This window comes from Biomphalaria glabrata, chromosome 17 (assembly GCF_947242115.1).
Source record: "Biomphalaria glabrata chromosome 17, xgBioGlab47.1, whole genome shotgun sequence".
NCBI classification, from domain to species: domain Eukaryota; kingdom Metazoa; phylum Mollusca; class Gastropoda; family Planorbidae; genus Biomphalaria; species Biomphalaria glabrata.
In genome coordinates this window covers 18496693-18521311 of record NC_074727.1, presented here as the reverse complement: position 1 = coordinate 18521311, position 24619 = coordinate 18496693, and the positions used below count along the sequence as shown (strand labels likewise).

The following is a 24619-nucleotide window of genomic DNA, read 5'->3' as shown; positions in this document are numbered from 1 at the left end:
TCTCAGTGCGCTGGTTTCGGCTAGATTTCACAAGGATTCTTTTTAGCTTCAGTCCCTTTGAAAAGAATTCATTGTAATGATCATCAAGCCATGACTGTGATCTCCATATTTTGTATTCAAATTATTCTTTTTTTTTTGCTTGTTTTTTTATCCCTTACTAGTAAAATTGTAATAATGTATTAATGTAATGTTAACTATTTTATGGGTGTTGCTCAAAAATGAAATGTCTGGTTGGCGAGTATAGATGTTCAGAAGGAGACATAGTCATCTCAGGTTGAAATGGTTGACTGTAGCGTTCATAGGGTTAAACATCTGATAATGATACCTGAAAAGAAATTTGGGCATCATCCCTTTTCCCTCAAAGCAGAATTGGGCACTTAATGGGCATCGCGAACAAGAATTGCAAGGACAAAATCTAGGTCATTTCTAGGAGTTTGGACATTACTAACCAAATATGATTTACTCCTGAGAGAACAGTGAAGTGTAACATTTTTAGTTCCAGACCAAATACGTATACACAAATACTCCACAAGTACAAAAAAAAAAAACAACAACTTATTGTAATATTTATTGGTTGAACACTTACTAAATATTTTTCGATTATTTTGACAGTATGCCTACATCTGACATCTTAAAACTGGATCAATTCTCTCAAATGTTAAGGTCTAACGTTGTCAAGGATAATGACGATGTATATATTAATTAGTGTCCCATTAATAGATTCTTCATTCATTCTGTCTGCTCGAACAATTCGGTAGGAGTTCAGTTCGTCCTCACCAAAATAACCGGAAAAAGCCTTAAGGCGATTGGTTAAAACCATTGGAGCGCCAGAGGAGAAGCCGTCAAGATGGTAGGGATGCCATCACTGATTCTAGATTCAGTGTTCTGAGCTTTCTGTGGCATCAAGCAGCCGGCTATGCAGAGCTTGGTTGATTACATGTTCCAAATCCACGGGTTTCTAATTCAATGATTTCAAGTCAAGTTCATTTCTTTTTGTACCATATGAGACACGAGTGTCGGAAATGAATATGGCCAGCAGACATAATTATGTTGGTTGGGTATCACTGAGCTAGAAGATTAGATAGGCAGAAAAAACGTGAGCTTTGATTAATTAAAGAAAATACAAATGGTCGCTGCACAATCTCATACATACATGTATATTGAAATGTAAAACCAAATTTGAGTGTGTTCCAAGCCCAAAGCTTACGCATTTTTAACCCAATAACATAATACAACCAGAAGGTGTTTTCATTTTTGTTTATTGAGACTAATGATACAAGCTAATCACAATAAGACACCAACAAACAAAGTTTGGCTGAATGTTTGGAAACGACTTATGACATATTTCAAACATAGGTTAAAAAATAGATCAATATTGTATCTAGCATTTTTGTTACAATTATTTGGAAAAATGTTACATTTACCTAATGTATACAATAAACAGCTCGACACTGGACTCCTCTCACTTCCAAAGGAAGAATGGGCGGGGTAAACTCTTAATTTGTAACCCCTTTTAGGAACAACAATTAAAAAAGAACATAATCTGTTGAAACCCATACCCTAGTTAAAGGAACAGTTCAAGCTATCCTTACTGTATTTTTATCTGTTCTTGTGGACAAGGTTCATAGTTTATACACAGGTTTTGTAACCAGCACATGTATCGATTGCCTTTGCACAAAAGCTGAGTAGACTTTAAAACATTCTCATGACCATAAGGGAAAATAAAAAGATTTCATTTTGAACCTGAGACTTTCAGCTCAGTGCTCGAACACTCTACCTCAGTGCCATTTCTCCCAGAGAGATCAATAGTTAAGCTCTGGATAATCCAACATTGTTAAAGTAAAGTGCTGTAACACTTACATGTATATCATGTATATACTCTAAACTAAATGATACATCAAAGCCATTTAATTCCCCCTCATGCCTCTTCTCTCAGTCTCTACTGATATTTACTGTCACCAGCTTAAACCCTTTTCCAAAGTAATGTTGAAACGTTGACATCTAGAGCCAGGAGATAAAATATAGAAATATTTGCCATTCATGAAAAAAAAAAAAACTATGTAAAACTAAGCAAGCCACAGATGTGGCAGATGTAGACACTGTACAATTATAAACAATAAGATTCTTTATCCATGTGCCTAAGTTGGTCTTGCATACAAGTTTTTCTGCACGACCACACCTCTAGGTCACCTCTTCTGTATGATACTTACAGCTCGGTAAAAAAATAATTTACACATTGTTATCTAATAATGTACTCCTGTCTATAATGAGGTAGTTCCGGATTTCTTCTCAGTCATGTGGGTGTGTTGTTTACATTAATTACCTCATTGATTTCATTGTAATTTAAACATGAAAATAGTCTAGTTCTAGACATCTTTAAGTAATAAAAATTATGTTACAATAATTCACTGATTTTATGATTATTTAGTAGGTCTACTAGATCTAGGCTAGCACTAAATCTAGATCTACATCTTCTCATAGGAAGATATTGCCATTATTGCCATGTATAAGACCACAGTCATGTGACTTTTTATAAAGTAGGTCAGAGATTCAGAACTACCTCATTCTTATCATTTTAAAACCAGGATGATTTTCTTCAAGATCTCAACAAAAAAATAATAATAAACCCTATCCTAAATAATTTTTTTTTGAAAAAAGGGGGGGGGGGCGGGGAGAGACTACACATACGAACCAAAGGAATAAACATAATTAATAATAACAGAGCATAGTAAACATAATTAACATAACATAGCAGCACTTGTGTACAATGGCTTTGAGAGATGAAGGTAGAGAAGATATGGTGAAACTCAGTCTCAACAAATACCTGAACCATGGTCTGACATAATCATCGAATCTCAAATCAGTAAGAGTCAACCTACCCCTGTTTACCACACAGCTGTCCCATTGACTATCTCAAGTCAGGCCACATTCTTCCAGTTTATTCTTTTCTTCACCTACTTATCTCACTAACAACAGTACACTAAGGGATGCTACTCTTATGTTACTAGTTATGCTCATTCATTAAGTATTCCAGCACTAAGCTTCAGAACTCTTTCCTGTTTAAAACAAGGAAATAAATAATACAGAATATCAAACGATAAAAATACAATACACCCAAAACAAATTTACAGGACACAAAACAATTTGTTGCAGCACAACAACAAAAGAAAAAGAATTAATGTCAAGCAAATACCAATTAACATGAGAGTTCTGACTTTAAGAACTGAGTGCTATAAGTTACAGATCAATCAATTGAAACACACAAACATATATGTATCTGAAATATATTTTGAAATTCAAAAGCAATATGTATACATTATAACAAAAAAAAAGTAACTAGTTGAATACAAAAAAACAATAACACTTAAATGTTTATTTCAGTTGCTAGAATGGAGATTTATTTCAATATTAGTTGTAATTGCGGATGTTTTGTAGTTGGAATTTATGTACATTTTAGGAGGGTGAAGAAAGATGCTTTAGTTAAGATCAATTTTAGTGCAAGAATTTTAATCTTACAGGTATCATATAAAAAGAAAACAAAAAGAGTGAGGCGGCTATAATGCGTTCAAGAAAAGAGGACAGATGGTACAGTGATTGAGTTTCTTTTCACCAAGAGGAAAAATATATACAAACTGTTTAAAAAAAAAAGTAATTTTTTTAACCATTTAGAACTACGGGAAAATCATGACACACCATGACCTGAATGCCAGGAAGTGTTTTGGGAGTGTTACAAATGTAGTATCTGTGGTGGGAATAGTATACGTTTAAGGCAGGATGATCCAGATATGGGGAGGGAGGGGTTGTTTACAAGAGCAAGTACTGAGAAGGTATTGCCAGGGGAAAATTTTGTTTTGAGTAGCTCAAATCATATATACATAAGTAAAAGAAAAATAATTAGAAATCAATTAAATAATAAAAATTTTTTAGAAAGTACAAAGATCAAGGTCAATTCAAACAAAAGGAATAATATCAACACCCCATCATCTGTTACTAGAATTAGATGCCTATTTATGTATTTGAACAAGAGAAAATTGTTACCCAGTGTTAATATACATTTTGAGATAATATTTCATTCAATTGTTCCAGAAAGTTTTATTTTCCTTTGCTCATCAATTATTGTTTTCTGAAAGATCTTTTTTTTCTAGGCTAGCTTCTCAACTGAAATCCCTTCCTGACAGGATGGCAGGTGCTATGAGAGTCCAGACGTATAGTGCCACACATACCCAGCTAGAGGCTATCTTGACCCAGACTGAGGCCATGTTTGCATTCAGGTGCTGAACATCAGAACTAGGGCTGGAGAACATATATTAAAAAACCAATTATAATTACAATATCTAGCCAATCCTAAATTTTTTTTAGGAGACGCTGTTACTTCCAAAGTAGGGGTCACAGGTTCAAATCCTGGTGAAGACTGGGATATTTAAATTTGGGATCTATGGGCGCCTCTGAGTCCACCCAGCTCTAATAGGTACCTGACTTTAGTTGGGGAAAAGTAAAGGCGGTTGGTCGTTGTGCTGGTCACATGACACCCTCATTAACCGTGGGCCACAGAAATAGATGACCTTTACATCATCTGCCCCATAGATCGAAACGTCTGAAAGGGAACTTCACTTTTTTCTACTACATTATTCACTCTTCTGTGTAGAAGCTCAATGCTACCAGAAGCCTATGTGTAAAAATACATCCTGTTTATATTTCTCTGGAAACCTTGATGAGACATGAATGTTAAATCTGTCTTATAAATTTCAAGTGTTGGCAAAACTTCTAAAAATAAACAAGATAGTTTGTTGTGTAAGAGCAGAGTTCTGTGAAACAAAATTGAGAGGATTCTTAATTCTTTCTCTCCTAACTGACAAACCAGCGTTGATTCCACAAGAATGTGGTAAATAATTACGGAGAGAAAGAGTTAACTAATCTTGCTTCTCAACTAAATGTTGTCAGATATTACCATCATAGCCTGGATTGCTATTAAGTGAGTTTGTTTAGTGTACAGGTAAGCGTCAGCTCAAAAGTTGGACACCTACCTGAACCAGTTGGTCAACGTCATCATGACATACAGTGAGCCCAGGCACAGCATAAAGTGGTAGAAGCTGTAGGAGTAGGCCACGCCATCCTCCTCATTGTCCCAAACCTTCTGCCCCTTCTCTGTGTCCCCGTCACTGTCGGAGCTACCTGTAAACGGAAATAACAAAGTATGAACAGACATTGAACAACATAATTAGGGCACCTTTTGTACCTTGTTATGTTTGCAAAGTTATCAGTACAGTATTTTTTTTAAATATGAACTCCTTAAAAATAAAAAATTTACATTTTTAATATATAAATAAGATGTAAGTGTTTATTAAAAGTATTAATGTTCGCACAGTAAAATAAAATGTATTACAATTTCCAATAAATAGGTAATCATTATATTCAACTATTATCAATCTTTTCAGTTTTACAAAATTTTCCTCATTAAAATAAAAAAGACCACAGTTCTGCCTACTTAACAATGAAAATTTAATACTCTAAATTGGTTTTAAGCTTTATTTCTTTTAAGAATTACAGTAAACTATGATAACTAAAAAAAACAACACTTTTTTTTATTTGATTGTGTGCACTTAAATCAGTAAATTCAATCATTTCTTTCTAAGCCAGATGAAAGTTAGAGAAGACAACTAACTATGGATAAACATTAGAAATGAATATGATCAGCAAATATGAGAAATAAAGCTTTCAAATGAAAACAATATATATATACATATCAAATGTATTATTAAACTGACAGAAAAAGAAATAAAAAGACAAGACTGTGAACCAAAATTTAACACTGATGTTGGTAATAAGTGAAGCAATGAAGATTGAGATTGTCTGAATGTAAATAGCTGAACTTTTCCAATAAATATATATAAAACTGTTACAGGTGTTGAGCCAATGAAATAAGCTTTTGAGTAATTGTCATTATTGCTAAGAGTCCAATGGTAGCTATTGTTACAAAGTACACCAGCACCGTGACCTAAATTATTTTTATTGAAGTTTTGAGAATATTCAAAAATCTTTTAACTGAAAAAAAAACATTTCTTCTATTTTAAAATTTGGTATCAAGATCTATAGAATCATAAACTCCAAATCACACAAAAACCTACTGGGTGATAAATCAAATAATATAACAATAATCTCATTTATACCTTGCTTTCCGTGGCATGTGTACATTGTAACAAAGAAATTATTGCAACTATGTTATTTTATGACTACACAGGAATTACTAAAAAGAGGTTAAATAATGTTAGAAATCCCATCTTGATATTGTCACCACTTCATCATTTCTTCTGATTGTAAAGAATTGTTTCCCAAGAACAACTAGCATTGAATAAGTGCTGAATTGTTCAAAGATTCATGGTACAGATACAAGTTTTGTCTTTTTTTTTCTTTCTTTACCTTGAAATTTTTTTTCACTTCAAACCAAGATAGAAGTATGTAGAGTGATCAGTGTTAGCTTGTGTCAGTTTAATCTATCTCCCCAAAGCCATAATGATCAAGAATCTAGAGTGATCAAAGTTAGGTGAGTACTAGCTTGTGTGTCAGTTAAATCTATCTCCCCAAAGCCATAATGACCATCCAAATTGTGCAATAGATTAAGTGTATTTGATCAAATATTTTATGATGGAACTGATGTCTATTATCTGTAAAGGTGTATTGTATCAGCACTATACTATGCATATGTATCAAGATTTCAATATTTTTGCCTTTTACTTCATAAATAATTATACACATTATCAACACTTAATATAGATATTGCAGTTGATAATATTATAATCTTACCTTAATAGAAAAAAAAAAGACTAAGTAATATCTTTGGAATGAGTATTTTGAGGCCTAAACTGTAAATCACTCATTATTTATCATGCCAAAGCTTATAACAATAATCTTTAACTAAAGAAAACACATTAAATAAAAAAAAAAAAAAACTCTTAACACAAATAGAAACCAAAAATAAATTTCTAAGGTAATCTACTAAAAATAAATTTAAAAAAAAAAGGATTAAACAAAAATTCAATGTTAAGATGCTGCTATACACAGAGATGCCTTTTTAAGGCTTTGCAATTACTCACCAATCAAATTCTCATCACTGGACCCAACATATTTGCCTGTTATGATCATGTGACAAACAAATACAGTTAGGTGACCCATTATAAACACAAATTATAAAGAAAGATAGCTCTGGTTTTCTAAGACCATAATGTATTTAAATCTATCAAATTAACTTCTTTGGATTACTTATATTCCTTGTCAAATGTTCCCTACAGCATAGATCACAATTAAACTAAATTATAAAGATTATCTCTATGGCCAATCATAAATAGAGAAAACATTTATGGAAGCTGGTTCTACATACCACATGTCACTTTTGATAAAATTCATACCCAAAATAATCTCATTGGCTAAATATTAATATAACCATCTGTGATAAGTCTTTTTAATGAAATATACTTCTAAAAACATTTGTTAAAAAAAAAGGATTAGCTGTTCTGTGTTTCTGTAGCTGGTGGTTTTTCAACATTTCAGAAAAAGTGGTGGTTAAATGCATCACACGAAGCCAAATGAATATGCTGTAGATCTACATCTCAGTGACCAATAAGTCAGTTTCAAAAGAAGGAATCATGCACAGATCTGATGGTAATTCTACACATTATTCTGGAATAATTAATGATATGATACATCAGTCTCACAGACTATAAGAAGGCATTAAACAGCATTGTCAGACAGAATACTGAGACACTGCCCGAACAAGACTCTGGTCCCAAAATCCTCCTATAGAAAAAACTGTCTGATCTGGAAACCACTACGCGGTTCTTCTCAGATATAGGATTACAAATCTCAATCTCACAACATGTTAAATGAGATCGAAGAAAACTGAGACACTATGGAGTGCCTGAAAAAATTTTAAAAATCATCAGGGGGATGATTTTCAGAATAGTGCATGGCAGACAAATGACAGACATGTTTGAAGTCCAAACAGGAGTGAGACAAGGTTGCTTGCTCTCTCCCTATATTGAGTCATGAAGACAGCAACAGAAAAGAAGTGGAAAGGTGAACAGTGGACACTATGGAAAAAGCTTGATGACCTCTACTTTGCAGATGACCTGGATGTTCTAGCTAAAAAACAACAGCAGATGCAGGAAGAGATAAGCACCATTTGCTGACAATTTAGCTGGATTGAGACTTACCATAAACAGAGGGAAGAGCAAGGTGTTCAAGATAAAGGCATCATTACAGTCCAAGGCGAGGCACTGAAAGAGGTGGCAAGCTTCATCTATCTTGGCAGCATCCTAAACAACCATAAAGGAACAGATGCAAATGTCAGAACCTGCATTGGCAAGCAGCCTTCCATCAGCTAAGAACTCCTGGGGAACCAGGAAATTGTTAAGCCAATACTACTTTATGGAGCAGAAACCTGGAGAACCACCATCACCACCATGAAAAAAATCCATTTATTCATCGATTCCAGGAAGATTCTTATGATCTGCTAGCCAGACAATATCTCGACTGAGGAACTGTGGCAAAGAACAAAGCAGCAGTCCATTAAAGTAGATATGGATGCAAGTCTGCATCCAATATTACAAGACAACCCCTAAGGAAAAAAGAAGAGTGAATACAAGTCGACATGGTTTGGAAGCAGATGGGTAAGACAATTTCAGAGACTCGCCCAGAAACGAAACACCTGGAGGAAGCTGGTTGGTGGCCAATGCCACAGAGGCAGAAATGAAATAAGAAGGAAAAAAAAAGCACAAATAAAAAATGCTCTTTGCTTTCACAGAACACGTCTTAAAATTTAGTCCTTATTGTTGCAAACATTACTGACAATTAAAGTAAGTATGTCATTTAATGAATTTAGTGGATAATCAAATTTTTTGTGTGCAGTCTATTTTTCATATCGAATGAGATGAGAATTTGATATTAATGAGTAAATGAATTTTAACAAATACTAATCAGCATGCATATTAGGTGATTAAAAAATTATATCACTCAAGCATACAAATATATCTCAGTGAAATTTCCAAAATTAATAGTCCCCATATAATCAGTATATAAAAATCATTCAGTTGAGCATAACAGATGATCAGCTCAAAAAATAAAAAAATAAACCCAGATAGCCTGATAAAAACTTGTGAGAGACTTAAAAAGCATCTAAACTCCAATAAATCCCAAAAACAAGATGACATAGTGAGCAAGTGTCTCATGTGATTGCTCTGCAGAGCAAATTATCTGAAGCTTAGTCACTGGCAGTTAAAGATATTTACACAGAAAGTATGGGGTGCCAATGAAAAGGTTTAAATAAAATATTGTTGAAATAAAGTTGGTAAAGAAAAATATCAAAGGAAGTGAGGAGGAAAGAGATTGTTTCCTTCTCCATTGAATCCTTGACATTGTGATGACAATGATATTTTTTATGTTTGTGTCATGTCATGAGAATTTGTTCACAACACTGATGTAGTGTGTTGTCAACCAATCAGTTGTTATAGCTTAATAAAGTCTTATATTGTTTCATCAACTTGTTCAACATATTTCTTATCACACCTATCAAAAAATATGTAACAAAATTCACTGGAATGTAGCTCATTCAAAAACTGCCATCTACTGGGCAGATGATGTAAATCGCATCTGATTTTAATTTTAACAAGGGTGTCATATGGCCAACAAAACGACCAACCCAGCTTACTTCCTCAACATATGTTAGGTATCCATTAAAGTTGGGTGGACAAAGGGTTGTCCTAAAAATCCTGATGTTCAAAATCCAAGTCTTCACTGGGAATTGACCTCGGGACTCCTTGATTTTGAAGTCAAGTGAGTTACCACTCATACAGCACAAACCATCTCATACAACGAGCACAGATAAGTTATGTGATTGAATATTCTTTAAATTGGGCCAAGAAAAAATCCTTCAAATTCTTACTAATATAGCTGAAGCAATTAACAAACACATTACAAAAATAGAAGGGCTGATTACTATAACTTCAACAAAGCCTGCCCACTTTTCTAAAGTGAATAGCAATTCAACAATACTTTTATTACATTCCACAAACAATGATCAATTTAGTGTTCAAACATACTGCACCCAAACATTAAAATCATTATTTAACCATAAACCACAATATCCATTACAAAAAAAAAAAATTTCTTTAGACTTTCAAACTCTTCAAATTTTTATTGTTTTTTTCTATATTAATTTAAATTTCCAGAGTTTATTATGAATAAACCAGATTATTGAATATTTACATATAAATTTAAAAAAAAAAAAAACGATTGAAACAATTTCAAGAGCACATTGTAGTAACTGCTTCCCCAATGTTAATTTAAAAAAAAAAAAGAGCCTACACGTGTTATGGCAAATTATTCTAAAAGCATTTTTAAATTATTGTACAAAAAAGTTTTGAACTCTATTCTAGGTTTAGTTATTTTCTTAAGAAATTGTAAAAGGGTTAGTACTTTTTTTTGAGACTTACTTCTAGTTGCTGGAAATAATAAAAGAAAAACAAAGGAAAATAAACAATAATAATAAAAAACAGAAGACAATAAAACTGAAGTTTGCAAAAATAAAAAAAAATATTTAAAAAAATATATAATTATAATTTTGAAATAAAGGTGAGGGTTTAAAAAAAGCAATCAAAAAGTATACTTTAAAAAAAAAAAAAAAGGTCAAAGAAAAAGTAATTGTTTTATCTATATTTCAGAATTTAGCAGTCGGAGAGACAGAGATGTAAGCTTAATAGCAATAATTTTAAATGGAAGCAAATGTTTTGATTTAATTTCAGCAGTTGACAACCCTTAGAGCCCAAAGATACATATGTACCAGTTATACGTTTAAATATTAGTCTATCCTAATTATATTTTTAGTAGCTGAGTCAAGTGAAAAGCACCGTCTTACGACAAACACAAGAAATTACAAAGCAATCTATACACATTTTTTTAACAACATACAAGAAAAAAAAAAGAACCAAACAGAGTTTCATTTGTCTTACATTACAAACCAAGCCAAAAGTAGTACGGACAGACATGTTAATCCTCTCATACCTTAGTTTTAGTGCACAGCTAATTGTGTGAGGTACAACATTGATGAAGAAGACAATCCTGAACTGGGTCATTTCTAATGCATAAATAGGTGAATAATTTAGATGTTGTGATTACTAAAGATGACTCAGTGATGTCAAAAAGAAAATGTGCCCTTACCTGTGTCTGTCTGTAGAATTGTCTTTTCTGACATGGTTAATTTTCCCACCTGACTATTGCTGCTTGTGCGAATGCTGTAACAACAACAAAAATATTTAATGTAAAAGTATTTCATATTATTTGTAATTTGTATGTGCTATTTCTATTTCAGATTGGTAGTGACTTTTCAATTCCTACTCTCAGCTCACAGTTTCTTCAGTCTTATTCCTCTTCGTCCTCTTATACATGCATGAAAGTTCAGGTAAGTACTCCTATATCTGCAATGAACTACGCAGTGGTTTCCAGATCTGGCAGCTCTCCAAAGAGTTTTTGTTCTATATGGGGGTTTCAAGGCCAGTGTCTTGTTCAGGCTCAATAGATTATGAAGGACATGGTAGGCATTTTCTGGTGATGCTCCACAAGGGCTAATCTCTAATAGTCCCTTTTTTATATTCTGGAACATGTGTTTCATTCTAATGTTTCCAATTCTGAGATGAAATATTATATGTAGGTCATGTTGGGAAAGTTTTTAACAGGCAGAGTTTTTCTGTACATTTTCATAGTCTAAGGAAGTTGAAATGAGGAAGTTGTATGTAAATAATTGAACAATTTATATCAAGCTAATATTTCCAACATATTAGCCTGGCTTGTTAGCTCAGTTGACAGAGCATTGAGCTAATAATGCCAATGTCGTAAGTGCAATGCCAACAGTACTCTTTTTTTTTTTTCAATGACAAATCAGAGACTCAAAGAAATGTGTTGAATAACTGTAACCATCTTTTTACCTTTTTTTGTTTCAACACATTCTCAGTATTGGCCTGTAACTATTTTAAACCCACTCAGTGTCAGGATTTATGAAGTGGGGTTACATTTGAGTAGGTATTCTGCATAGACCTATACATAAAATGCTATCTCTAGAAAGATGGAACAAAAACTTAATATCTGGAATTCAAACCTGGAATATAGAATGGCAAAGAGCCAAATGAGCAGCGACAAGACATTCTCCCAGTCAAAGACAGTCTCAGCACTACTACTTCCTGTTTTCTCTGTACCCGTGATGTTGAAAATATTTTTCAGAGAAGGATTACACTCCTTATCTATGAAAGAATCACAAAAATAACAAAACAGTTTAATAAGTCTTATGTAATTGTGGGTATTATACATAATTTATTATGTATTAGATATTAGAATTAACTAGTAATAAACTTAAAATTTAATGTAAATTTATTAGACAAGCTAATTTATAATATTTTCAAATCACATATTCCTGAGACAAACGCTTTAGTAAATAAGCTACTTTTTGATGCTTAAAAAACACCTTTTTCTCACAAATCTTCATCTCCATTTTAAGAAACTAAATCAACGACCTGCATACTTTTACACTGTAAGGAAGTATTTGTGGTAGAAATCTAGATTTACCTGGATTGTTGGACATTGATGACCAGGTCAGGTACATAACGTACGCAGTAATGACTGATGACTGAAGGAGACCAGAGCGAGGTTGATCTGAATATGCAAACAGATTAGAATGTATTAGTTAAATATTTATGGGGAAAAAATTCTCCATACACAGTCGGAGGGAGGGGGTCGAATGGATTTTTTTTCTAGAATTGTCCAGGTGCAGTTTTTACATACCCAAAAGTCAAATTAATGATAGATAAAATTCTTCCTACTCTCCACTTTACATGAAATGTATAAATATATCATTAGAAAACTGTTCTTGAATCACTTTATTTAGTACTCAGGGAATTCCTGAGCTATTTATAGCCATTCCAGCAAGAGAAACTCACATCCAATAGGTGATGATGACCTAATGGTTTATATTTTAGCTGTAAAACAAAATGTCAAAGACCTTTGCTTGCTTCTAGACTTCTCTAGATCTGAACTTTTTTACATGCTACTAAAGACATGGCAGCACATATCACTGTACTGGTAAAAGCATCTTGACTTAAAAAATAAATAAACTTAAAAGTGGGGGAAATGATGTTAGTTGATTTAAGCAAAAAATGAAAGAAATTAGTAGAATTATTCTAATACTTAATCACTTAAAGCCTGATACCAACACAAAGGTTGTTTTTTTTAATCCTATTTTTTTTGTTAATGAAAGTAAGAAAGACATTCACAGTTAAGAACTGAGCTTCATTAAAAAATAAAAAAAAAACCTTAAGCAACAAACAAACTTACGTTCCTGTACTTTGGGTAAAATAGCCACTACACTCATTCCAACTGACAAAATCAAGTTGAAGGACACAAAAAACTTGTGCAGTTTACAATCACCCTGTGAAATATGAAGTCGGAAAAAAGATTTTAAAATTCAACATGATTTTACAATACAAATGAGCCCATCAGTTGTAACTGGTACCTAGTAAAAACTGAAGAAAGTGATGGTAGTTAATTATTGCTCTTTTCCACACAAAAAAAACTCTATTCCATTTTTGGACACAAAAATAGAAAACCTTAACAACTTCATTAACATAACAAGTCTCAATAAAAAAAAAAGTTTTCAATATCATTTAAATAAAAGGTGACTATGATTTCATCCACAATTAATGGATATATATCAAATAAAACCAATTTATATAAAATACTTAGTAAGTGGACGAATAAGGTATGATAACCTATATAAGCAAATAATATTTTTGTTATAGAAACATTAGTCTAAAACAAAATTGTCAAGGGCATGAGAATAACATCATTTTAAAAATTTCAAAACAAAGAAAATATAAAAACATCTCTCACTTACATTTGCATAGTAGACATAGAAGAGAACTACTGCCACTATACTGATGATGTAGAATAAAATAGTGAAGAAAAACAATCCTGTAATTAAAAGCTGCCTTATTAACAATGCTGCATAGACTCAACAACAGTTCATTTTTTTTTACTATAACAGCCTATCTCTAGGGATTAGACTTAGCTTGATCACATGGGCTCAATCTAATCTTGAATAGAAACCTATTAGCGAAATTAAATCTCCAGGTTAAAGGTCTTTAACGAAAATTCACTTACAAATAGCAGAAGTTTAAACTAGCAAGCAGCCTAATATTAAGCCAGTTAACTAACCCAAAGTCCAAATTTAAAATCAAATGCTATGGGGTACATGGACATTTATTTTTATCACTAATTCATAGGATTAAAAAAAAATCCTTTTACAAACAATATCAATTTGTTTTATTCAAAATAACGTCAACTTTTAAAAAATTCTATTTAAACTCAAGGTAGAAATACTGAATTAAAAAACTAGAATACTTACCGATATAATAAGCCTTTGACTGTGTCTCCTCATACTTTTCAACCCATGATTCAGCCCAGCCATGAGCCATATCAACGAGAAGAACCAGCTGTATAAGGATAAATAGAAACCCGCCAGCCATGCCGAATCCCATCCAAACTGAAACCATAACAAGAAATGTCAACTCTAAACCAAATGTTACATTCAAAATTTGGTGTTCAATAGGAACTTATTGCAAAAAGGCATACAATCTGTGGTCAGATTTCAAAACCTAACATTATTTTCCTATATATTATGTCAATGACATTTTTTAAAGTTCTCTGTTGGCAGAATGTACATTAAAGAAGACTCGCAGAATAGCAACTGGTATAAAATTATAAAGATATAGTTCAATCAATCATGCCAAGATTAAACCAAAAACTTAAAACAAAAAAAAGGTAACATATGATGTATTCTTCTTCTTCTTCTATTCAGCTTTTTGCTGCTGAGCTGTGAGCTCTTTTGCAGACTGTGCCAAGGAAAAATAGTGTGCTGTTCTCTTCAGTTGTTCAGCACTTATGTACAGGGTGTTGATTATGTAGGGCTGTTGTGGTAGTAGGGTCTGCCTAAGGTGGATTAGGAAGGGGCATTCAAAGAGGATGTGGTTTACTGTTTCATAAAGGTGGGTTCAGTGTCTACAAAGGGGTAGGTGTGTGGGATTTATTTTGTTCAGATGGTAATTTAACAGAGGTGTGTGTCCTGTTCTTAGTTGGAAGAATGTAGATTGCTCTTTGCGTGGGAAGAAGTTAAAACTGTCAAGTTTGTTTGGTATGGTCATTTGACGTATAAAAGAATGGCTCTTCTATGTTCAACATAAAAAAAAAGCTATTCTATAGTGTTCATAAAGTTACTAATCTCTGAGGCTGAGAATTATATTGTTAAAGGAATTACAATCAATAAAATATTAATACTCAGTCCCTCAAACATCATTGGCTTAAACAGGATTTCAGCAAATTGATGGAAGAAAAGCATTTATTATTATAAAATAAAAATAATGATAGCTAAAAAATATTTACCATGACCAAATGTTCCTTCAGGGATGAAGAAAGCACCAACACAGATGCCAATCAAAATTAAAATCTTGAAAAACCAAAAACTGAAGAGACAATATCAAGAGTTGTAGATTATTTATCAAAAGAAAACTTAAACAAACTGTTTTAATATAAAAGAGTAGATTAATATTTTTAGGAAAAAAAAAACAAACATGAGGTATTAAACAACTCCTTTTCAAGACGTAACAATAAAATCTGATGAAAAAGTCAAAGATCTTAAAATAAGATCAAATTATTCAATGTATTATAAGTTAAATGCTTTGGACAATTATATTTATTGGACTACAGCGCCAGCTACACACTTAGTTACATAAACTTACCCATTTTGAATTTTAGCTCGCGGATCCTTTGAGGATGACACCTTGATCATGATGAGGCAGAAGAGAGCAAAGAACATGGTCATGGCAAAACAGATTCTGTAGACAGCCAGGAAACCAACCACATTGTTACACTGATCCTCATTAAAGACACTGCCACTTCCAAAAAATCCTTTGCATAACCCAGGAATCTAAGGCCAAACAAATATTTTCAACTTTAAGAATTTCTATCTTTTTTTTGCATAGAAAAACAAGGCAATAAACATAAACCCAAAACCTTCAGTCTTTAGTTATCGCTGTGAAAAAAAATCTTACAAATATTTTTGATAAAATTGATACCCTGGGTAGTAACGATTTTTTAAGATTTATAATTCATTGCTTTATTTAGTTTTGTCACGAGTTCTTCTTGTTGATGTAGGTGCTGAAGGTGCTAATTTGTTGATGGTGCTGAGGAATACTAAAATTGTAGACTCTTTCTTGAAATGTCAGATGTTGCAAGAAGTTACTGTGACATGCAGGGATTTTATATCTCTAGATTTAAATACTATCTTAGAGATTGAATAAGTGAAGATCCTTTTAAAACAAATACAAAACTTTAATTCAAAAACTAGGAATCACTGCAATGTACAGTATTTACAATAGTAAACTGTATCAAAAATATTCAAATTTACTACTAGATTTAATACAAATACAAGACTGGTCACTATCAATTCTAACTCAAAATTAATGTATGTCTTTACTGTCTAAGAATCTCAACATGACTGACTCTTCATAGGCACCTTTTTTCTAACTTCCGGTTCAATACTTTGGCTTAACCAATGAAATTATTTTCTACAACCAATCAAATAATTTCCTGTCAAGTGTCATGCATGTCAACTCGAGAGATAGACAGATGTCAGCTACGTCATTGGAAAAATGATGTAGAACTTAACCTTGAAATGAGTTTATTTTAAATATTAAATTAATATTTGACATTGATACTTTATAATTTTCTTTTACAATCAAATTTTCTGTTGTTAAAACTAAAATTTATAAATCTTTAAACTGGTGTCTACTTAAAGATTTATAAGTAGATTTTTAAAAATAAAAAAAAACCCAACCTTCTAAATCCCATTTGATCATTTTCCCTCATTTCATAAGTCTTTGTTAGACATAATATTAAACTTACCTCCTCAAGCTTGTGCCTGATGTCAGGGATGAGCATGATGACTGCCACAACAGAGCCTAAGAGCAACATCAAAGAGTAGCCAATCCTGGCGGCAGTGGAGTTTTTGCAGGATGGACATGCTGCACAGCATAAGCTGCAAGCAGCACTCCCACAACAACAGGCAAGCTAGATACAAATAAAATATAGACATTCCATTATCATTTTAGAACCAATTCCTAGTTTTTAAACTACATGAAAAAAAAAAAAGGGGGGGGCACTTTATGTTTTCATTTGCACTGGTTAGACCTATCGGTCACTGCATTACATAAGTTATAGATCTACAGTACAGACTAGCAGCATATCTTAAATCACAGAACACACAAGTCTACTCTAACAAATAATTATATGAGAGAAAATTAGATTTTTGAATAAAGGAAATAAAACATAATATAATATACTTAGAAAAAAAAAAGAAAAATTAATTTTAACAGCAAGGGAACAAAAACTTGTATTTAATCTTTAATAATATGATGTGACAAATGGGGGTAGCTTAGACGGTCCTGGTAAGTATCTGTAGCCAGCAGCATTCAAAGGTATTTATAACAAGACATTGTCTTCAAGTCCAAAGATTAAGGATTTATCAATGCAATATGCAGACCCAGCTTTAACCTACATAATTTGAGGAAACTATTATCTGCTGGTGGTTACGTTTTTATTATTTTGTAATCTCCACATTGTGTCATGGTAGAATTCCTTTTGGTCTGAAAATTGTCTGTCAGTCTTTGTAAGAGTTCTATATGAGTTATCTGTTCCTTCTAGAAACCATGTTTTCTCATGTATGCCAGTAGGCCTAAGAGTAAGGGACATAATGTAACATTTTAACTTTATTTCTTATATTGTTTTTTTTTTATTTCTTTAAAATTAATTTTTAATTCCCACATACATGGAGATGTGCAAGCTTAAAACATTACTACCTATTGTTTATAGTTAACTCCTAAAGCAGTACAGCAGTTTTCAAAGATAATTTGTATTTTTAAGAAGAACCATAAATAATGCATTCAAAAAAGGAGTTTATGTATTAAATCAGAAGAAATGGGCAAAATCATAAACCCTGATAAAAAAAATTATAGAAAGTAGTTATACTAAGTATAGGCATATAGGTCTTAGTAATGCACTAGATCTGTTTATGTGACAATGACAAGACATCTAAACCCAGAAAAAAAAGATCTAGATCTAGTAGATCAGATACAAATATAGCCTACATAATTACAATATATTCTCTTGTCAAGTATCAAAGTATCAATGATAGTATTAAAAAAAAAAGTCTTGCTCTAGACCAGATATGATATTATATCTATACATAGATGCAGAGAAGGGGTTCTTAGCATGTGGGTCATGACCCCTAGTAGGTCAATTGACAATTTGTAACACGTTGCTGAAGACCATCAAATATATAATATGAGTGTTTCTCCAATACTGGTGACAAATAGGTATTGGTTCACTAAAACGTCTATAACTCAAAAACTTCTTATTTAAATGTCACAATTTTCTATTCATTGCACTAAGAAATGGTTTATGTATAAATTGTGATATTTTGAGCTTGAAAGGTGCATAGTGGAATTTTAAATATTCTACTAAAAGCAAGGATTATTGAACAGACATTTTTGATGAAATAGGTTAACAATATAATGTTATTGCATTATCTATATCTATATTATGTATATCTGTATATATAACAATGAGATACCCCTGTACCTTACAGAACTGATTACTCCATATGTCCCCCAGAGAGCCCTGCGCTCAATGGACTCAACGCTTTTAGTGGTGCCACGTTTCTCCCTCAAAAGCTATGGTATGCGGGCTTTTTCAGTGCATGGACCAAAGGTTTGGAACTCACTCCCCATTGATCTCAGACAGACAAGATGCTATACCACTTTTAAGAAGAACATTTAGATTTACTTGTTTAAAACTTTTTTAGATTAGTTTTTGATTTCTGTTGTCGTGTTTGTGTTTGTAATGTTATTACAGCGCCTTGAGCCTACATTTTGTTTATTAACAGCGCTTTATAAATAAAATTATTATTATTATCTTTTTATTATATATTTACTTTGGTATTACTTAGATGTCGCCGTAAAAAATGCATCACAGGTGCTTCACATGGTGTCCCACTAAATTTGAAATTTTAAACCTTTATCAATTGTAAACAAAGTAAAGGATTCCGCTCCAAATTGTGTTTCTGTTACGAAAAGCATCAATGATTAATTTACACAGTGTAATTTTTCTTTGAAACTGTAAAAATTTATATAATTTTAGTAAAATAGGTCTTGGTGTCCCAGGTGAAGCACCTCAGACGCGCTTGACAAAAAGAACAATATTTTTTTTTACAAAGTTATTAATGTGATGGGAATTACTTAATGGTATCTCTGATAGTGCTTAGTACACAATTAGCTAGATTTTTTGGGGAAAAGGCTACATAGTAATTAACAGGAGACATTAATAGACATGGTGTCCCACATTTTTTCACTGTAGCACCTGAAACACTGCATGTTGAATCATACCAGAAAATCTCAGAGATCTAGATATAAGTAGTTTTCTCACCAAAGATTTGAATTATAATAAGAATTAAGCTTATTATTATCAAGTTTGATCTAGAATACATAGAATACTATTTTTTAATCTAAGTTAATGTAAACCTTATTGTTTTATCATTGTTTGTGGTGCTTCACGGGACACTAAAGTCTTGATCTAGACATAGGTCTTGTGTAGATTTAAATCTACTCTATATTTCAATTTATATGTAAATCTAGTTTTGGATCTTGTTCTTGGTGCATTGAAAGTCAGAAAGCTGCACCTTTTAGTCTATGATTAGGTCATGTTTGAGGCAGTTATGTCTGTATATATTTAAAGGATTGTTGAACACACACACACAAAGGCCTAGTACATTTATTTGTGGTTATAGAAAACTATTTTGTGAATCACTAATTAAAGAATAATTAGTAATGTATTTACAGACTTTAAAAAAATTGTATTTCAGCATGTATTAACAAAAAAAAAATATATATTTCATATTGGTGTCCCGTTGTAGCACCCGCAACATCTTGTGATATAATAGTCGTGTTATAATAAATGCTTGAATTATCATTGAGATATTGCAGCAAATAATAGCCTATATATTTAGCTATAATGCAAGTAAAGCATAAATTCTATTTTCTAATAAAAAATCTTATTTAAAAACCTTTTACCAGTAGTGTTACAGGTGCTACGGTGTCCCATTTTTTTAATTGAGCGCAAACATAGCGTAAGTGCTCAAAAACTTCAATTTCTCTATCTAGCTGCTTAATACAATAGAAACATTCAAATTATGCTAAAAAAGCAAACAAATTAACAGTTAGTTGTACTTTAATCATCAATGGTGTCCCAGTGATGCACCTGAAATGCAAAAGTGGGTACCCTTTTGCAAACACTGCAGAGGAAATATATGTATTCCAATTCATTTTCTATTGATAAATTCTTAAAGTGCAATGGTTGAAGAAGTGAATACACTTAAAATGAAACCAAAAACTTCAACAATAATTTTTGGCCTAATGTGACACTTTTTGATACCAGTACTGGAGAAACACTCATATGGATTTTTTGGGGTCAATTCTAAAATGTGAAATTGACATACACGTTTTTTTTTTCCATTGAAATTCTACTGATCCACTCAATCATCTAGAACTATATATATAGATCTCTAGGATTCTTCTCTAGATCTAATAGTTGAGTAATTCTAGATTCTAGATCTAACTTATTAAGACAATTAAGTATAAGAAGTCTAATAAATTAGTAGTAGTAGTATTACCTATACCTGACCTAGATCTAGTTATATCATATACAGACTATAGACATAGATTTAGAATATTCTAGATCTATAGAATATTATATAGTTAATATAGATCTATATAATAGTATATTTATATAGAAGCTAGACTAAAATGTTTGTAAAATGTTTTTTGTTTCGGATGTTCCTTCAGAGTTAAAGATAGTTTTACTTCCTAGTCCAAACCTCCTGCAGGACGATGGGGGATGGGAGTGGGCAGGGTTTGAACCCTCGACAAATCTGAATGACAGTCCAGCGCGAAAACTGCACAACCAGGCAGCCATCCTATACGAAGTATACTTTACGTCTATGTATTGTAATCACAACAAATTTCCGTAAGGATCAATAAAGCAGTCTTAGTCTATCCATACACGTAATTAAATTAATAATACTACTTTACTTTAACTTTAGACTATTATAGTCTTAGACACTCAGAACTCTAAGTAAGACTCCTACTTAGGCGACTATTTGTCTCTACTACTCAAGACTCAAGTCAAGTCCTAGTCACTAGTCTAGTCTCTAGATCTAGAGACTCTATAGACTAAAAGTATAATCAGACTAATCAAATCACTCTAGACACTCTATAATACTCTATATTGCTCTATATTAACTATAGATCTATATAGTCATTAGACTTGACTAGACTAGGATGGCTGCCTGGTCTTGCGGTTTGCGCGCTGGACTGTTGTTCAGATTTATCGATGGTCCAGGGTTCAAACCCTGCCCGCTCCCATCCCCCGTCGTCCTGCGGGAGGTCTGGACTAGTCACTAGGAAGTAATTATCTTCAACTCTGAAGGAACATCCGAAACATGTAAAACATTGAACAAACAAACATTGAATACGCTAATGATAATGACAATAATGAGAGTCACTAGTCTAGACTACTCACTCACCGATCCAAGAATACAGCCCATCCTAAAACCAAGAAGATGTAGATCTAAAGAAACTATTGAATTTGATCTAGATCTAAAACGTTTTCTTTAATAGCGGTAGGTATAATTAAATCTGTACTGTGTTGTGTAGAGGGACAAATTTCACGTGATGTTTCGTAATTTTAGGATTTTGTTTACAAACAGCTTATAAATGGCGTATCACGGAAATGTAAGTGACGTCATGTGATTTAAAAATAAATGTAACTCAGCTCACTAAACTAGAGTCTATATATATAACATTAAGAGAAATGCCAAAACACACAAGTACAAAAGACGTTTATTTAAATGTATCTAAACTAGATCTAGATCTATAAAAGAAAAAAAATGATTAAAGTGTTTTTTTATAACAGTTATCGAGAGTTCAAACTTAATAGATTATATTATAATTTATAACACACAGTTTCAGTCATGTAGATCACATGACATTGAAAACAAACATAGGCGTCATAGGATCTCAAGGGAGATGATCCATACAATAGAGGTCTTCGAGATTTTACTAGTAATAAATAAACAAACGTTTAAAAAAAATACACTATAGATATAGATCTATACTTTTGTATATAAAAGGTGAAGAGACTATGGATCTCATAGAAACGAGATATATAAATGCCTAGATATTAGCTATCGTTGGAACGATGTCGCCCACACTGCAGTCCCCCCCCCCCCCCACGAGGCTGGTGTATCCTCGTATTGCGACAAATGGCAGATTCAGATAAACGTTGCCAAAACGACCTGGTCCCTGTTCAGCCTAGGGATCGACATTCTTAAGGCTCCATTCGAGCTTCAACTCGGTGGGCTGCGACTCCAACGTGAAAATACGCCAAAATATCTAGGGGTGACCCTGGATAGAAAGCTGACAATGCTCCAGCACGTCCAGGATGTTGAACGAAAAGTCTCGAAGAAGTTAGCGTTACTAAGAAAGCTGGCCAGCACAAAGTGGGGTGCCAAAGCTGACATGCTACGCACATTGTACTTAAGGGCAGTCAGATCACAAATAGAATACAGCTATACAGTTCAAGTATACGCTAGTAAAACTGCCCTCGAATCACTCGACCGAGTACAAGCACAGGCCCTACGGTTCATTTGTGGCACCTTTCGGACAAGCCCAACAAACGCTGCTGAAATCTTAACAAACGTGGCACCCTTACATCTTAGGAGGGAGAGGGCAGTACTTACGGCCTACGAGAGCTACAAAAGGGGCGACTCTAGGCTACCCACCTCAATTTTAGTGCGACAGTGGAGAGAGAGGAACCGCATCAAAATGCGATCGTTCCTCCATATTGCGGCCAATTTGTCTAAATCAGCTGGGCTCTCCACTGATAGAATCCCTATTAGGAGAATTAGTACGTGCCCTCCGTGGAGGAGACGCCGGCCCCACAATAAAACCGGTCCCTGATAGGGCAAGAGGGAGCCAACAAGAGGCGACTAACACCTGCCATTCTCCAAAACTTGGCATCCATAACCATAAAATCCTACCCATCAGATGCCATTTTCTGCTATACCGATGGGTCGGTACTGAGGGACCCCGATAGATCGGGGTATGGGGTCCTTATCGTCTACCCCGACCGGACTGAACCAGACAGGCTCTCTGGTCCATGCGGCTACGACGCATGCTCCATGGATGCCGAACTCACAGGGATAACTCGGGCGTTCGAGGCCATTAGGGCCCGAATGCTCCAACGCGAGACTAGTACCACTACGGTGGTGCTGGTCACTGACTCTCGCTCCAGTCTCCAAGCTATGGGTGGCGGCGGGGGAGGGTCGCCCGTAATAGAAGAGGCAATCGGCGCCGCAGATAACATCCGCCGAGCTATTGGAGCTGTCGTTTTCATGCAGTGGGCGCCTTCACATTGCGACGTGAGGGGCAATGAAACGGCAGACGCCCTCGCAAGGGAGGGTGCTTTGGCAGCCACACACCTCGAAGCACCAAGCACGTACTTACAAGCAACGGCACAAATCCGAGCACTCATTCATGAGAAGTGGTTAAAGTACTGGGAGGAATCCGACAGAGCACGTGGTGTCTGGCAGCGCATGCGTCACCCAGATCGCGACGATCCATGGTGGCGACTGAGGAGGTCAGAGCAGTCAATAGTTGCGCACGGAACACTGTCCTATTGGGGCATACTTTGCCCGGTTCCGCACTAACTTTGACTCCCGATGCCGTCACTGTGGAGAGAGCGTCGAAACAGTGTCGCATGTCTTGTATGAGTGTCCCCAGCTCCGCGAGCTAAGGGGGGACTTGCCTGTGCAGTCACTCGACTTGTATGGTAGCTATGAGGCACTACGCCGGGCGGCTAAATTTCTTGCCAGAGCACTACGGGAGGACTAGTCCTTGCTGCTCTGATTTTTCAATAGGAGTTCATCTCAGGTGTATCCAAAAGAAGTACCGCAATACAGTTTGGGGTCGGGTTCACTGCCTCCTGATTTAGGGTCGCCGCCTCCTGATTTAACTCAGAATTTTCTTTCTAGATGGGTAGCCAGCCAAGGCTCACCGTACGAGCCCCCCCCCTGCCCGAAGATTGTTTACCGGTTCAGGCACCAGTTACTTGCCTTTGTCTTTTCTTTTGTCAGTTATGACAGTTCCGACGAATATCTGGACCTTGGCCTCCGCAAGTGATTTTTGCATTTTGATCAGCAGAAACCCATATTATTCGGGCAGACGATCAGCGCTGAAGCAGCAAAGATTTGGTGGAAAGTTGAATGCTAACTTTTTTTTCTTTAAAGTTAAGTTCTATTAAATATTCGAAACTTTTTCTTTAGCCTAACTGACATAACGGTAGGTTTTTATTAAAGTAGGCTACACGCGTGTTACACATACCCGACTCCAAATCAGGATAATTATTCTAATTTAAA

The 24619-nt window shown here is 34.0% G+C and overlaps 1 protein-coding gene across 2 annotated transcripts; it reads right to left on the bottom strand.

Annotated features, from left to right (window-relative positions):
* Positions 1-1242: 1242 nt before the first annotated feature.
* Positions 1243-22168, bottom strand: LOC106061085 (serine incorporator 1-like). Of its 2 annotated transcripts, XM_056015137.1 has the most exons (13): positions 21728-22168; positions 16996-17160; positions 15831-16018; positions 15475-15554; positions 14441-14578; positions 13931-14007; positions 13372-13465; positions 12607-12693; positions 12143-12284; positions 11209-11282; positions 7092-7127; positions 5025-5172; positions 1243-4293 (listed from the first exon to the last, which is right to left on the bottom strand). In XM_056015137.1, the coding sequence occupies exons 1-13, from the start codon at positions 21746-21748 to the stop codon at positions 4155-4157; spliced, it is 1389 nt and encodes a 462-aa protein (XP_055871112.1). In that variant the 5' UTR covers positions 21749-22168; the 3' UTR covers positions 1243-4154. The 2 variants fall into 2 exon arrangements, with proteins under 2 accessions (XP_055871112.1, XP_055871113.1); XM_056015138.1 differs by lacking the exon at positions 7092-7127 and having other exon boundaries at positions 21728-22166.
* Between the last annotated feature and the right edge of the window lie 2451 nt (positions 22169-24619).

What these genes read in the sequence shown, in the direction of transcription:
- LOC106061085 (XM_056015137.1), bottom strand. Translation starts at nt 21,748, where the DNA reads ATGGGCTGTATTCTTGGATCG. An exon ending in TCTATGTCTACTATGCAAAT is followed by an intron (nt 13,466 to 13,930) that starts GTAAGTGAGAGA and finishes CATATTTCACAG; the next exon opens with GGTGATTGTAAACTGCACAA. An exon ending in TTTGCCATTCTATATTCCAG is followed by an intron (nt 11,283 to 12,142) that starts GTTTGAATTCCA and finishes TTGTTGTTACAG; the next exon opens with CATTCGCACAAGCAGCAATA.